The sequence below is a fragment of the Phoca vitulina genome, unplaced genomic scaffold, assembly GCF_004348235.1.
Source record: "Phoca vitulina isolate PV1807 unplaced genomic scaffold, GSC_HSeal_1.0 scaffold4, whole genome shotgun sequence".
NCBI lineage: Eukaryota > Metazoa > Chordata > Mammalia > Carnivora > Phocidae > Phoca > Phoca vitulina.
Window position 1 is genome coordinate 43,345,504 of NW_022589707.1, and position 16,013 is coordinate 43,361,516.

At 42.3% G+C, this 16,013-nt stretch overlaps 1 protein-coding gene across 5 annotated transcripts in view; it reads left to right on the forward strand.

Annotated features, from left to right (window-relative positions):
• The window catches only part of OSBPL3 (oxysterol binding protein like 3), a 175,551-nt gene that overhangs the window by 138,185 nt on the left and 21,353 nt on the right, over positions 1–16,013 (forward strand). For all 5 annotated transcript variants that reach the window (XM_032401909.1, XM_032401908.1, XM_032401910.1 and 2 more), the window contains 2 exons: positions 4,579–4,829; positions 7,518–7,655. In XM_032401909.1, coding sequence (XP_032257800.1) covers positions 4,579–4,829; positions 7,518–7,655 — 389 coding nt within the window. The remainder of the gene's footprint in view (positions 1–4,578; positions 4,830–7,517; positions 7,656–16,013) is intronic.

The following is a 16,013-nucleotide window of genomic DNA, read 5'->3' on the forward strand; positions in this document are numbered from 1 at the left end:
GAAAGCTTGCATCTTCACACAATACTAACAAGCATATATAGAGTATCTGCTGCAGGCATTGAACTGTAACACATACTATATAAGAGAAGATATGCTCCCTACCCTTGAGGTTTATATAATCTAGGTGGGGAGATAGCACTCACGTGTGAAAAATGTATTTATTCAAATAAATTTGTCTGCTCATGAAAACTTCTATTTTATAAAGTGAATGTATACTAATTATCATATAAATAACAAAAATTAATCCAACAGAGACCCCTGATATGGTCAAATATTCTCTCTGCAAACATATTACAATATAGGCTTTTGCCTTTAGGTACCTAGTAGTTTTCATGATTTAGGAATTTTATAGGGATCATGTAATAAAAAAGTCTGGTCTAACTGGTTATTTTTATTTTTTTAAGATTTTAAAGATTTTATTTTTTTAAGATTTATTTATTTGAGAGAGAGCAAGAGAGAGAGAAAGAGAGAGAGAGCACGAGCAGAGTGAAGGGCAGAGGGAGAAGCAGGCTCCCCACTGTGGGGCTTAATCCCAGGACTCCAGGATCATGACCTGAGCTGAAGGCAGATACTTAACTGGCTGAGCCACCCAAGCGCCCCGCTAAGTGGTAATTTAGCCTTAGATTCTTCAAGATAACACATTTAAAAGTAACCAAAAAAAAAAAGTAACTGCTACCTCCTAGAAGGGAGGATGGGATTGTCAGGTCTTTATTACTGGTTAATCCCAAGAGCAAAACGATGCCCAGGAAATGTTAGTTTGAACCGTGGGGTATCCGGAGTGTCTCCCCAAACAGCCTTGATTTAGGAAGTCTGTTTAGGAAGAATCAGCCCATTGGACAGTTCTCTGCATGGATCCTGTACCATCAAGTATTCCCAGTCCTGGTACTCAGTACGTCTCTGGTCTTGAGGTTTGTCTGTGTCATGTACTGGATACCCAGGGCACTACCTATTTTCATATCTACCCAGAGGAGAGGGACCATGTCAGTGCTTTTTCTATTTTGGTGCTTCTCAGGTTAGTAAGTATGTGTGAAATATGAGTTGTTATCTGAATGCCAAAGAGCCTACTCTCTGGGGACCACAAAAAAGGCAAGTAATTTTACCATTCTCTGGCAGAATATCCTTTCAGCATCAGACCTGCTAAAAGTCCGATGCTCATTACATTCTATCTTGCTTGAAATGTTTCTGGAGAGATGAACTCTTTGGTGAAAAAGTCTGCAAACTTCATAATGGTTCAAAGGAGAAAGCCAATAATATAGGAGCTACTTGTTTTTCTAGAAAAACAAGGAGGTGAATTGAAAGAGAAATGAAGAAACATCACATCCCCTTGACAAACAGCACACACACTAAAATGGCACTCTGGCCATGCATGAGGAAGTCAGACAAATGCTGAAGTCCTCATTCTCTTTGAGGCCTTAGCTAGGGGCCAAGGGGAATGCAGGGAAAGAGGGTTCAGAGGTCATAGTTGGAAACAGAAGACTTGCCCCAGAACCTAAGACCAGAGCTGTGCTGAGTTGACATCAGCCAGGAAAAGCACTGAAGCTAAGGCTGGTTCTCTCTATCTTATTCCACAGCCATTTTGCTGGAATGCTGACCAACACATTGTCTTGGCTTGAACAAACACTAGGCCAAACCCAGCTTTCTTTTTCAGCAGTATTTAGAAGTAAAAATAGGTGTCCTCCAGTTTAACTGTCTCTGTTGAAGATGAGACTTCTAAACCTCAGTACTCTACTGAAAAGATTGGATGTAGAAATAATGTTTGCACATTATGACACACTTTTGCCTACAAAAGGAAATAGGGATTAAATCAAGTTCTTGATAATTAATGATACGAGAATTTTTCTGAGCCCGTAGTAAAGGCTAGATATTTAGAGTGCTTCCTATTGATTTTTTCCTCCTCAAATCAGGAGGCAAATACTAGGATCTGTCACTGTAATGGGTGCTATGGGAGGTTCAGGGCTTAGGAATATAGATTCATGACCAGGTTTCCTTGGTTAACCTCAGCTCTGCCATTCACTGGTACTGTGTTCTAGGTCAAGTTACTTAAGAGATGATATATGTAAAGTATATGTAAAAATATATAAGGTAATATACGTAAAATTCTTTTTTTTTTTTTTAAAGATTTTATTTATTTATTTGACAGAGAGAGACAGAGCGAGAGAGGGAACACAAGCAGTGGGAGTGGGAGAGGGAGAAGCAGGCTTCCCACTGAGCAGGGAGCCCGATGCGGGGCTCGATCCCAGGACCCTGGGATCATGACCTGAGCCAAAGGCAGACGCTTAACGACTGAGCCACCCAGGCGCCCCAATATACGTAAAATTCTTGAAGACCTGCTGCTCCAGAGCAAAAACTAGATAGATATTGGTCATTAATTGATAGTAGTCATCATATACTGTTGTTTCAAAATCTAGATTAGTGTAATCAGAGAAAATATTTTGAGATTACATAGAGAACTGTTTTTAAAAACTACTTTCATTTGCAGCTGTTCGGTTGGGTAAATCAGATTTTTGCTCATGTCAAACAATTAAAATAAATTCAACAATTAATTGGATGCTTGGGTTAACATAAGACTGCAAAGTGTGACCCCAGTTTCATACTTTTCTGTTTATTAAAACAGCCTCTTTATTCAGAGCGATTGGCTTTACGATGAGTAAATGTTAAATATTTCTTTTTAATAGATAAATATATGCAAATAAAATGCCCCTTTCTCATATGTTGATGAGATTTCGTTTGAAAATAGGCTCAGTTGGGATGGGAAAAGAATGTCAGAGCCTGAGCCAAAGGAAGTGTCACAAAGAAAAAGACTGGTAGATGTAAATGTTTTATTCATCAATGAACCACATGGACCAGATTTAAAGATAAATGCCAAATAGGGATTTGATTGTAAAATGAATATGAAAACAAAAAAAAATACATCTTAGTATATAAATAGGAAAGCAGACAATTCAGAAAAGAAGAAGTGTTTATGAAAGCATTCCAAATCACACTAGGAATTTTTTTTTTTTAAGGTTTTATTTATTTATTTGACAGAGGGAGACACAGTGAGAGAGGGAACACAAGCAGGGGGAGTGGGAGAGGGAGAAGCAGGCTCCTCGCTGAGCAGGGAGCCTGATGCGGGACTCGATCCCAGGACCCTGGGATCATGACCTGAGCCGCAGGCAGATGCCTAACAACTGAGCCACCCAGGTGCCCCTAGGAATTTTTTTAATGGAAGTTAAAACAAGGAAATAATACTGTCCACCTAACAATTTGCCAAAAATTGAAAAAAAATTATGATAAGCCCAGAAAGATCTCAGGAGATGGACACACGTATGCTGCTGATAAATAGGAAATTGATACAGCTTTTTTGAGGAGCCATCTGATCATATGACTCAAATATCTAAAAATGTTTATAGTCTTTGACATAGTAATTCCATGTCTATATATCCTAAGCAAATACTCAGAGATATAATCAAATCTTAAGAATATAAATATTCAGTACTTGGGGTTTTTTTTGCATCATAGCAAAACATAGAAACAAATCTAAAAGTCCAACAATAGAGGAATGATTTAGTAGATTACGGCATATCCATAGCATGGAATTTTTTTACAGTCATTATACATGATGTTTTAGAAGAATATTGAATAGCATGGAAAAACAGTTAAGGGAATAAGCAGAACATAAAACTAGATGTGCTATATGAGCTCTGGATGGAGAAAATACTACATGAAAATACTCCAGAATACAAACAGCTACTATTTGTGGGTAGTGGGATAATGGAAGACTTTTATTTCCCTTTCCATTTTTCTGTAATAAACATAATTGTTTTTATCAGAATTTGAAGTGATTTTTAAAAAGGGTTTAAAAGTTTTTAATCAGGGGCGCCTAGGTGGCCCAGTCAGTTAAGCGACTGCCTTCGGCGGGTGTCCTGGGATCAAGTCCTGCTTTGGGCTCCCTGCTCAGCAGGGAGCTACTTCTCCCTCTGTTGCCCCCCTGCTTGTGTGCTTGCTCTGTCTCTCTCTGTCAAATAAATAAATAGAATCTTAAAAAAAAAAAGATTGTCTTTAAAAAAAAAAAGTTTTCAATCAGAGCTTGAAGTGCTTTTTAAAAAATCTAAAGAGTTTAGGGGTGTCTGGGTGGCCCAAACTGTTAAGCTCTGACTCTTGATTTCCGCTCAGGTCTTGATCTCTGGGTCAGGAATTCAAGCCCCACGTTGGGCTCCACGCTGGGCATGGAGCCTACTCAAAAAAATTTTTTTAAATAAATAAAAATCTAAAGAGTTTAAAGGTATAAACAGTAACTGCTCCAAGCATAGAAATCCAGTTTCCAGGTTTATCCTAAGTGTGTTTAAACTATGAGGCACTAGCTTCTGAGTAGGAACTTGAAGACCTCCCTGTGAATAAAGTCCACCAGTTTTAGCGCGTGTAATTTTGGGTGCTCAATTGGGCTGCACGGAACTCTTTATTTTCTGACTTTCAGTCCTAGATAACTGAGACTAACAGTAGAATCGAGTACTTGCTGGGTCAGGTTTTATTTCTGTATTTTTTTAAGTAATAAAATAAAAAGTCTTCTGGAAACCACGAGGCTGATTTCCCTTTCAGGGCCTCTGCTCGAAAGTGGTGGGGAAGCCAAGTCCAAACGAAGAACTTGCTTGCCGGCCCCGTGCCCCAGCGCCAGTACCATCAGCTTGTGGAACATCCTGCGGAATAACATCGGGAAGGATCTGTCCAAAGTGGCCATGCCGGTGGAACTGAACGAGCCCCTGAACACACTGCAGCGGCTCTGCGAGGAGCTGGAGTACAGCGAGCTCCTGGACAAGGCCGCCCAGATCCCCAGCGCCTTGGAAAGGATGGTGAGGAGTTCACCTTCCAGCGGGGCGGTCCTGCCCCTGCGCCCGAGCCGCCAGCAGGCCATTCCCGGGGGCCCAGCGGTGCTAAGCCGAGCAGAGCCAAGCGCTCGGCTCTGCCTTGTGTCTTCTGGATTCTTGTGCAGACATGTTCATTTCTCACCAGCGTCTAGTTCCCCTGTGCCCAGCGGTTTTCCATCATGTGTCAGGATTTGCCATTTCGGGGGAGCTTCTCTGTGACAGTTGGTGCCTCTGGGTAGTTCTGCTCTGTGGTTTTATGCTTCCTTTTTCTCCAGAACCTTACAAGTGATTGTTCTGATATGCCTGACTGGACAACATGTCTTGAGGGCTGTCTGCATGTTTATTTTTTATTATCCCGGGTAGACAGAATTTAATTTCTCAAGTGGTCTTTCTTGTCCAGGGTGAATTTCCCCTGAGAATGCTTTTGTTTATTTTGGGGTCCCACAAGCAACTAGATTTTTGAAAATAACGTTTGTAGTCGAGGTTTTTACATAAGAAAGATGATTGCTCCCCCCCTTTTATTCTATAGAGTAAGTAAACAAAACAAAACAAAAACTCTCTTAGAAAAATTTACCTTCTGTTCGCTACTCAGTATTACTTCTGATCACGTGATGGGTCGTCCAGCGAAGGCGCCCCCAGGTGTTTCTCATCTTTCCCCTGTCTTGTAGGGTGGTGATAAGGGACCCTGGTGGTCAGATGACAGTCAAATTGGCCCTTTCTGTGACTAGCTGAGTGTCCCTCTCTCTCGGCTCCCTCCTATGTTACCTGCTCCACACTAAGGCCATTGTTTGTATGGGCGGCTGGGACCTCAGTGTCTTGCCCCAAATGCAGTCTCTGTCCTGGGCATTTGCTGATGGGCTAAATTGGAGTCGGTGCAGCCCCTGGCTTCAGGGACCTGACCCTAAGTCATCCTCTCAGTGATGGAGGACACCATTCTTTTTTAAATTCTAAGCGTTCCATAGTTTTGACCCTTATTAAAACTTCATTACGTTAGTAATTTGAAGATGAAGGGGAAATCTGGCTGTGGATGGGAGAGGCATCCCATGTTGTTCCACAGTCTCCGGGGACTTCTCCGTCAGAGACTTTCTTGATACTAATGATAATAAGAGTAGGAGAGCAGAAACAAGCTCTGTGTGTTTTTTTTATCTTCTTTGTTACTCTTTCCTAGAGAATTTCTGCTGAACAAAGGGAGGCAAATAGCTTCTAAGGCAAGGGTGGAAAGTCAACATTTGTGGACAGCTCTTTTCTTAAAAAATTGACTTTGAAGATGAAAATATTCTTCATGGTGTTTCATTCTTGTGGCGATTTAGACACCCTTAGGATGTCAGCTGATAGATTGGTGGACTTGACCTGGAGAAGGAGTTTGAGGGAAGGCTTTGCATTCCAGTACAATGCACCTGGAAGGGAAAGGACAGGAAGGCATTGCACAAGAACCACAGCTGTGGGTTGTTCACTGCCCTGCAGGTCAGCTCATGCCCCTGCATAGGATCCCTCTCAGGCTGCCTCATTGTGCCTGCTCCCTCCCTCCCTTCTGCCCCCAGCGTTATGAATGACACCAGATTCTGTTCTATTTTAAATTGTGAAGGTGATTCAGGCTTGATTCAACATTCCGTAGAGGCAATGTGAGCTTACTGTTTAACCGGTAACCAACATATGGGGAAGCAAAGAGAGGAACAGACCCCAGATTTCCAGAACAAAGACAGAATTGAGCATACTGAATTGGTTTTTATAAGCCATCCAGATGTTCTACAGTATTCTGTAGTGTGAGTGGAAAGGTGGGTCCTATTTGCAAAAGGCTTAAGAAAAGTTGTGTGACTAGTGAACATTCATGAAAGGTGCTCAGCTTTTTTCCCCCCCCAGTATAAGAAACCTCATGAAATGTGCTGGGAAGGAGAGGCATTGAGATTGTTACTCACTGGTAGAAAGGGGAAGTTGCCATCACTAGGTTCAATGTTTTGTACCCGCTCCCCCAAAAAAGACAAGAAAAATAATGGGTCTTTTTGGTGCCCTGAAAGGGGAACTGATAAAAATGCTGAGAGCCTCACAGTGAGTGCTTATATCATGTTTATCTGTAGTCTTTCCTTCCTTTGCCTTTTGATTTTTCATTTTTTCCCCCAGAAAAGCCAAGACTCTTTCAAAGGCACCGTGCCCTGTCCTGTGGCTTGTTACAGGAAACTCAGGAAATTACTATCACAGATTTTCTTTTGTCAAAATGAGCTTGTAGGTTTCCACGGCATCCAGCTAGGAATGGTTGCTTTTCCTGAATTTTGAGGGAAGTTTGGCCTTTTTTTTTTTTAATTTTTTTTTAATGCTCTTCTTCTCTCTCCTTCCTGATTCTCAGGGTTAGAGGTACTGGACTTAGCTTAACAGCTCGAAGAAAACAGGGTAGCTCACTTGATAAATATCATCCTCTTGAAAGCCTCTCCCAACTGGCATCAGAGCAGACGGGCCATTTGCAAATGTTTGCTTCATTTGTCTCTGGGCCAAACTGAACTTTATTTAAACCTGCCGCTTTGAATCAAAGTTGGTTTGGTTGTCTCTAAACCCGAGACAGATTGTTGGCTTTCCAAAATAATCCATAAAGAGAGAAATAAAGGTTTTATTTTGTTCATGACTTTGTAAAAAAATGTCTTGGTGACAGAAAAATAATCAAGTTCTTTCCTCCCTCCTCAGGTGTACGTGGCAGCTTTTGCCGTATCGGCATATGCATCTAGCTACTTCCGAGCTGGGAGCAAGCCCTTTAATCCTCTTCTTGGAGAAACATATGAGTGTATCCGTGAGGACAAAGGCTTCCGGTTCTTTTCAGAACAGGTGGATATATACCCTTTTTGTTTGTTGCATACACCCTTTTTATCCACCTGCCCTGGAGGAGTCGCTTACGCCTTCCATTACATGTGCTTTTGAAATTTTTATTGTCCACCTTTCACTGGCTTTAAAGCAGCTGAGATAATTATAGTGCTTTTACACATAAAGAGAAGGAACGATTTCCCTTGCACTGGAACCTGACCAGCCGCATGAGCGTGAGGGCACTAGCAGGGTGGAGCAGGCCTTTGACCGTAGGCATCGACGGAGCCCTCTTGTGTGGAGCCATAGCGAGACAAATGTGCAAAGGATGAAGCATTTGCCCAAACTGATTTAAAGGTTTCAAGTGTGCACCCTTACTCATTGATCTTGTCCTTCTAGAATATGAATGCTCCCATCAAAATGGGTAGCACCAACTACAGACATTATTCTTGAATTCATTCATGTATTTATTCATTCAATCAATAAATATTTCTTGAGAATGTAACTCATACCCAGCATTGTTCCGGGTGCGGGGAGACTGCGGTGGGATGGGAGCTGGGGTCAGACAATGCCTGTCTTCATCTGATGGAGGGGCATCCTTTATACTTACGTAGCCTGCATTCCTTGAAGTTCCATGAGCCTTTCCCACCTAAGCATTAGCCGATAATAATACTCGAGAAGAAAGAGCAGGGTCTCTGGAGCCAGCGTAGGTTCAGATCTGAGCTCTACCTCTCACCAGGTTTGTAACCCCGGGCAAGTTACTTAACCTCTCTGCGCCTCAGTTTCCTCTTTAAGGTGGAAATAATGACAGTGGTACAGACCTCAGATGGCTTTGTGATGATTAAATGAGATACTCTATACCACACGCTCGGCGTGGTGTCTGGTACATGGAGGATGAAGTGTTATATGAGTGTTTGCAGTCATGATTAATGCATGACACCAGTTTGTAAAGGTGGGATATTGGGAACATCCCAAGTATCTGTCAATAAGGAATTGTTCAGCTAAGATAGGATGCACTGATACCGAAAATTAAAAAGAATCCTCTCACCCCTAGTTAAAACAACGACCGAACATGTCCACCCTCCGCATATCCTTAAATGTCAGCCTAGGAACATTAAACACATTTGCTTTGATACATTTCTCTCCTCACAGTTCTTAGAAAACTGAGGAAAAATGGGTGGGATGCTAGCATATTATTTTCCTTCCTCTTATCTTGCTGCCCCCTTTATCAATGGATTTGCATTTTGGGGGTAGGAAAGGAAAGGCGGTGTAGCTGAGAGACTTAGGAGGATGGTGCTGGTCTTCACTGTCAAGGACAAGCAGTGTTCTTTGAAACTCAAAGGGAAAGGAATATATAATAATCCCAAAGCACATTTTTAGTAGATTTCCATTTAGAAGCTAAAACAAATTAAATACTGATATTGAGGAAGTGAGAGTTAAATCAGTAGTTAAAAGGAAAAGATAATTCTATTCAAATTCAACTGGGTTATTTAAATACTAAAGCTAAAATGGAATGGGAATAAATGAAAATATAATTTGGTTACCATGGCGTTATATGCACTCATGTGAAAAAATAACGGCCCAAAATAGCCCAGACTACAGCAGACAATCCGGAGAGGATGAATGGTGTAAGAAAAGAGTAGTAACATGAGCTTGCGTGTAAAGCTGAGCTTCCATCCCATGAGCCCCTGACGGGGCAGGGCCAAATACAGGATCTGCTTGCGCACCTCCAATGGTGGCCGAGAGAGAAAGCAGAGGTCCTAGACACGTGTGCACAAAGACAGAAAGAGCATTACATAACTCAGTCTTTGGTTCCGTGAAATGGATCCCCAGGAAATAGGCAAGAAAGAGATCTGGTCATTATTAGTAGTATAGGGTGTGCTGGGTGTAATGGAGACCCACTCTCACACCCTAACCCCATCACTTCCTCTCTGTGTGGCCTTGTATAAGCTACTTAAACTTTCTGAGCCTCAATAGTGTCTTTATCTCTAAAACAGGAATGATAATGCTTAACTCCTAGGTTGCAATAAGGCTCAAGTGAAATACTACACTAAGATATAAAATACTTGCACTGAAGACAGTAAACATTCTGTACATGGTTACTGCTCTCATCTTCAGAGGCAACTCTTAAAATTCTTTTTACTATGCAGTGTTAAGAATAGTAAATAAGATATATCTATTCTACTAATTCAAGTGGTTTGAAGGGCAGACTGTCCCTACTGAGTCTCTGACAGAAAGCCAGCCATGTGGTACCACCAGTCCTGATCGTGATGGAGCCACTTCATCTGCCTGGAATTTAGCCTTATGGCCTCAGATAGTTGGTTCTTTGACTACACCCAAGAATGGATGAGTCTCCTAAGGACAGAGTCACCCTAGCTAAGCCTTTAAGAAACTGACGTATAAACTATGATGCTATTCTATGCATTTATTATAAAAAATAGACCTGTCCTGGGGACCAGAAGGCCTTGATCACATGGCCAGGCATCCTTTCTCCATAAACAGATTACTTGGGAAACCAGAATTTCATCACCAGGTGAGTGTAGAATGAGAAGGAGAGGCGGCTGTTGAATTCGAGGTGCTCAGCTGCCCACTGCCCCAGGAGTGGAAGGGGTTTGGACCAGGGCTCTCCCTTTCCGGGCCACCAGGAGACACATCAGCTCAGCCGCCTGCACTCCCTCTCCCAGCCTTGCTTATGCTGACCTGCTGACTCATTGTGCACGAAAACCTTCTAATTTCACACACTGACAGAGCGCGCTGGGCTGTTTAGTATGTTGCATGCTGGTACCTGCCAGTGTGGCTCTTTCTGCTTCTGGCCCAGGAGGCGTCCTGCCTTTATGGAGCAGCATGACTCTAGCAGCATGCATTAGGTGCAGGTGATACACTTCAGCTTTCAGAGTTTGAGGCTTGCTTTGGTTTCTTGTACCTCTCTACAGTGAGTCAAGTTTACTGAATGACTAATGTGATAAGCTGGGTGGGACTCCCAAACTAGTATTTTTGGGTGGGATTTTACTCTAACGAGGATGTTGATGGAACTCATATATCCAAGTGAAAGGACCTGGAAGGAAACTAGGGTAACTCGGCTCTTCTACGGAGTTCTTGAGATTTGAAAATCTACATCTATCCTTTACTCCAAGGCTCTGGATGTTGTTTTGTGGTTTGGGTGGAGATGTGGTTGTTTGAAGTGGTCAGTGGCCAAAGACATTGAAGTAATCGCTTCTTCACAGAGTTTGGCTCCATCACAGCTCACTCCTCTGTATTGTCTCTCACCTAAAAGACCCCAAAATGCACCATCAAAATGACTCATGCAGTCAGAGACCAGCGAAGGCATTTGCTGTTCAAATTTTCCTCACAACAATAACTGTTAGGTTTGCAGAGTCCTTTGTGCTTTTCAAACTTGCTCAGGATCTTATTTGATCTTCAAAATACCGCTGTGTGGCAGGTGAGGTGAGGATCAGTTAGAGGCAGGGAAACTGAGGCCTAGAGCATTAACTTTTCTCAGTGCCCACTGTTTGACTCCAGTGGCCTCCCTCCCTCACCTTTCTTGGGGTCTCTTGTAGGTGTAGTTACTGTGCTCAGAGCTGCCAGGGTCATTGGCTGCCAATGGGAAAATAGTGCTATGTATGCTGATTGGATGGGACTTGGCCTGCCATTGTCACTTAGACCAAACTCGGGTAGGACTTTGTTCCCAGCTCCCATTATTGTCTGGGGTGTGGCCTTTGTGAATAAGCAACATTCAGGAGTAAATCATAAACATTCCTCTCCTGTGTTCTACCCTCTGTCTCTTCCACCTTCTCCAGGGAGGAGTTTGCTTTGTGCCAAGAACTGTGATTCAGCCTTGGCTGTCTAAGCTCATAAAAAGGGGAATTCAGAAAGGGCTTCCTTTTTCTCCTCAGGGACTGGGTGTCCTGCTGAAAGGTTCTTCCTTACTTGGTTCTCCTGCCCCCTGGCAGGCAGCTGACCAACTGGTTTGGAGCTTCATTGGAGACTGGGTGGTTCAGAAAACTGATTTCAGTTAGCTTTGCTTCTCTTTTTATACCTTTGGGAAAGGTTTTATATATAAAGGCTATGCAGTTAAGCTGTTACCTAGAAGAGATCATTCCTGATGGGGCTCTGGAACTTCAGTTGTCAGATCATTGTTGGAGTCGTTCTAACCATTTATGCCCCCCTGGGTCCCCCTCCCCCAGCCATGTACTGTTGAGAGTTCACGACAGAAAAGCTAAATGGAGTTATTGGAAGTTACTAACCTATAAAAGATGCAAATGAAGTCTTTTTTTTTTTCCTTTGCTCCCTGGCCTCAGCCCTCCTTGCTTTTCTGTTACTCATCACGAGAACTCTGAACATACATTCTTGGACAGACTTATAAATACCATACCTATCACTTCTCTCCCTGCATGCTCACTCACGATAAGACAGCTCTTTTATCTACTAGTAGGCAGAGTTTGTCACTACTGATTAAAGTGGCATCTTATTTAAAGAGGTTATCAGAAGGGAAATGCAGGCCGTTCAAATAGAACTAGCAATTGATCAAATACAAGGCAGCTAAACCAGTTCTCCACTTCTGGGTCAAGTCATCACTTAATGTGTGTTTTTGTTTCTGGTTTTGGCGAGAAGCCATGGGTTTGTCAAACCAAGTGATGAACTCTGAACATGGGGGAAGAGAAAATAATTGGTGCAACTGCATTCTCCCCCCAAATCAGCCAGCATCCTTGGCATCATCCTTAATAGCTTTTTCTTAGAATCCATATCCTATTGATCAGCAGCTAGCCATTTTTCACTGCCTCCCCCACTGGTGCTGGCCTCCAAGCCCAAGCCAATGTAATCAATGATTAGGATCATTGCAGTAGAATCATTAGCTGGCCTCTTGTTTCCATAACCAATTCCTCACCCAACAGCCAGAACGATTGCTTCAAAACAGGAGCAACACCTGCTCTACAACCTCCAATGATTTCCCCCGTCACTTGGAATAAAATCCAAAGTCCTGGCCATGGCCGCACAAAGTCCCTGAGATGCTAGCCCTGGAGAGCAGGCCTCTCCCACCTCTGCTCATTTAGCGTCAGCCACACTGGCCTTCTGCCTCTCTTAAAACATTCGGAGCATTGGCCAGCCCTGAGCAGTGCCCGTGTCCTCTGCCTGGGATGCGCTTCTCCCAGTTTTCCACGTGGTGAAAACTTCCTTATTTCTTCTAGCCCCAGACGATTCCATTGTAGAGAGTCCTGCCCCTACCACCCTGTCTGGAATAGCACTCCCACTTACCATCCCCCCATCCTCATGCCTTGCATTCTGCTCCTTAACACCTGTCACTACCAACAAATTATGTCCTTATTTCTTTATCTATCTCGCCCACTTCTGCACCAAAATGTATTGTATCCCCAGTGATTAGGACAGTACTGGACACATCAGAGGCAGTCAGTAAATGATGAGCGCCATGGGATTTCTCACCTGGCTCCTGCACCTGCATGATTTCTCAACTTGCGCTCGTCCTCTTTTCTATAAGCTGCCCTTTGAGGTTGGAGGCGAGTCAGGAACTAGGTAGAATCTATAGTTAGGTCTTTGGACAGCTGCAGAAATGATGTATTTAAGGGATATTTTTCTAAATCTGAAAAAGATATACTCACACAAATACGCAAATATTAAAATGTACTCTTTCCCTATCTGCTTCTCCCCATACCATTCACCTCTTACATTAAGTACATTTAAAGCATAAATAAAAAATGATCAGGTCAGGGTGAAGAAAGTCTTGAGATATACAAATAAATGACAGGAATTCTCAACTAGTAGGGGAACTCACTGACTTTGGGCTTACAGAAAGAAAGATACATATAAATACCTGCACAGTAAGAACCATATATACTAAATTCCTGAATGTTTGGGAATCTTTACCACTTGGAAATTGCTCTTATTTGGGATGGAGAGGAAGAGGCAGAGAGGGATGCTAAAAACCCATCTAAATTGGATTTATCCAGTAAGCTGACAGACAGTGTCTGGTTCAGGGCTGGGTCAGTTCAGACTCAAAATCAAATACCTTTCTGGGTTACATCTGGGTTAAGATGTAACGAGAATAGAAACTCAACTAAATCCAACACTAAGACAGGTTAGATTGTGCTCATCATTCTCTATTCCAGTAGATTTTAAAAAGATTGCCATCAACAAAAATTAGATTATGAACTTTGAATTACCCCCTTTCAATGGACCTTTGAGTTAGTCAAAGCCTTAGTATAATCTTTTTCCAATTGGCTGATGCTAGGATTTGAAGAGACATTGAGAATTAGATATTAGATTTAGAGCATTTTGAAGTCAGAGGGACCCTCAGACCTCATTTTACAATGACATAAATGAGACTCAGAGAAATTGGAAGTTCAGACTCAAAAGATTCTTTGTCTAAATATCCGTGAGATGAGATCTTAATGGCGTGTAGAGGCTTTGGGGGAGGACCAGAGCCCAGCTTTGAGAGCAGCCATAGAGAGACAACTGGGACATAAAGAAAAAAGCACTGGATTTGAGATCAGAGGACCTTAGTTTAAAGCACCCCCACCATCCTAATTAACTGTGTAGCATTGGACAGGTTCTTTGTTTCCTAATTTATAGAATAAGGCTAATGAAGACACAAGGTTACCATGGTAACTCAATGGAAATACTACTCATGAGAAATGGCTAAAATTTAGTCTCTGCCCACTTCATACCAGCATAAGGTCCTGTAATTTTATATGTGTCATCTTTTTGTTTGCAAAGCCGGTGGGATTAGCCCTATTTTATAGATGAGGTAACTCAGGCCCAAAGACTTAAAAACTTGCTCAAGGCCCTTCAGCCATTAGATGATGTTGCCGAGTTAAGACCCACATCTCTGGGACTCCAGAAGCACCCCTTTGTTCCCTGATGCTAGTTCAGCACACGGTAGATGCTCTAGAAATGTTTCATGAATAAATACCTGTTGTGAGGAAATATATCAAAGAAAAATAAGACTTCACTTTAATTTTCCTGGGAAGCTTTGTAAACTTCTTAGAAGCAATGTGCACCAAATAAATCACTCCCAAAGGCCCTTTTAAGCCAGGAAGAAAAAAAAAAAAAAACCCAAATCACTGATATTTGAATGTTGAGATTTATTCATCCAGAAAACAGCTTTTGAACCCACGTAAAGGTATTCTAAGCACTGATTCATGTATCTGACACAATAGTTTTAAAAGGTCAAAGTTGCCTTTTTATGGGATGTATATATATTTTATGGTATAATAGGGCTTCTTTTTATAATTCATGTGGGTAGTATATTTATCCCAGTTTTATGGGATTTAAAGTTATTACAGAAGAGGTTTATAGTTTGTATATACTGTGTTTTGCTTTGATGTTTGATGTTTGTAGCCAGATTTGGCCACACCTATAAAATGCCAAATTCTTGATCAAGGCTGTGAACCCTACATTTTTTACTACAATTGTTTCTGTGGGAATGAATATGATCTACTTTTAATAATCCACTTTAAAATATGCCTACGTTCTGGGGGAAGGGGCACATTCCATAGCTCCTCACCGGCTGCACTGAGGGGTGGGGGAGAGAAGGAAGAAGTAGGGTGCAGGTGTTGTCTTCCCTGGTTTTGTTTTATATGATCCCAAGGTTTAATAGTTAACTCCACTGTTTTCATTGAGAGCTGGTGGGGGAGGAAGGGGGAACCGGGATGCAGCATTTTGTGATATAAAGTATCTCCAAGGAGTTCAATGAAAAAAAGACAATGAAGGCCAGCAGAGAGTTGCATTTTAGGACTTAGGCTTCTAAACCATGCTGGAAGTGAAAATTGCTCTGGAAAATCCCATAGGCACAGAGAGAGGGGCCACATTCCTAAGAGGCTGTGGGAACTAAAATCATCCAAGGGGTAGCAAATTCGCATCTTCCACCTCATATCAGATCTGGCATTTATGTTCATTGAGACCTGAAAGATACATGGACTATTGAAATCTTTGTCTCTACTTTTCTTCGGGTCAAACTGGTACAGTTGAAATTCCATCAGTTAAATGTGTATGTGGAATGACTCTCCTAGCCTAGCCTAGCCTAGCCTAGCCTAGAGTTCTCCACCTAAAGTGACAGGCACATACAAGTGGTTTTCACACCATGTTCCTCATTACAGCTGAGGGTCCAGAGCAAGGTGAGTGATTGGAGATGTGTCACCTCCCCACTGAATGAAAACCACTGATGTAAACCGAAAATGCTGGGTTTGACCTCTGTTTCTTCCCTGTCGGTGTGTTTGGGAAACATTACTGAATTTTTCTGGTTCTGGTCTCCTCATGTGTAATGGAGGCATTAGTTAGGCTGGATGCTCTAAATGTAAGATACTTGCTAAGAACCAGCGAAGTCAGAGAAACTGTGAAATGCTGCTGGCTGCATTAGTCCGGTTTCACTGG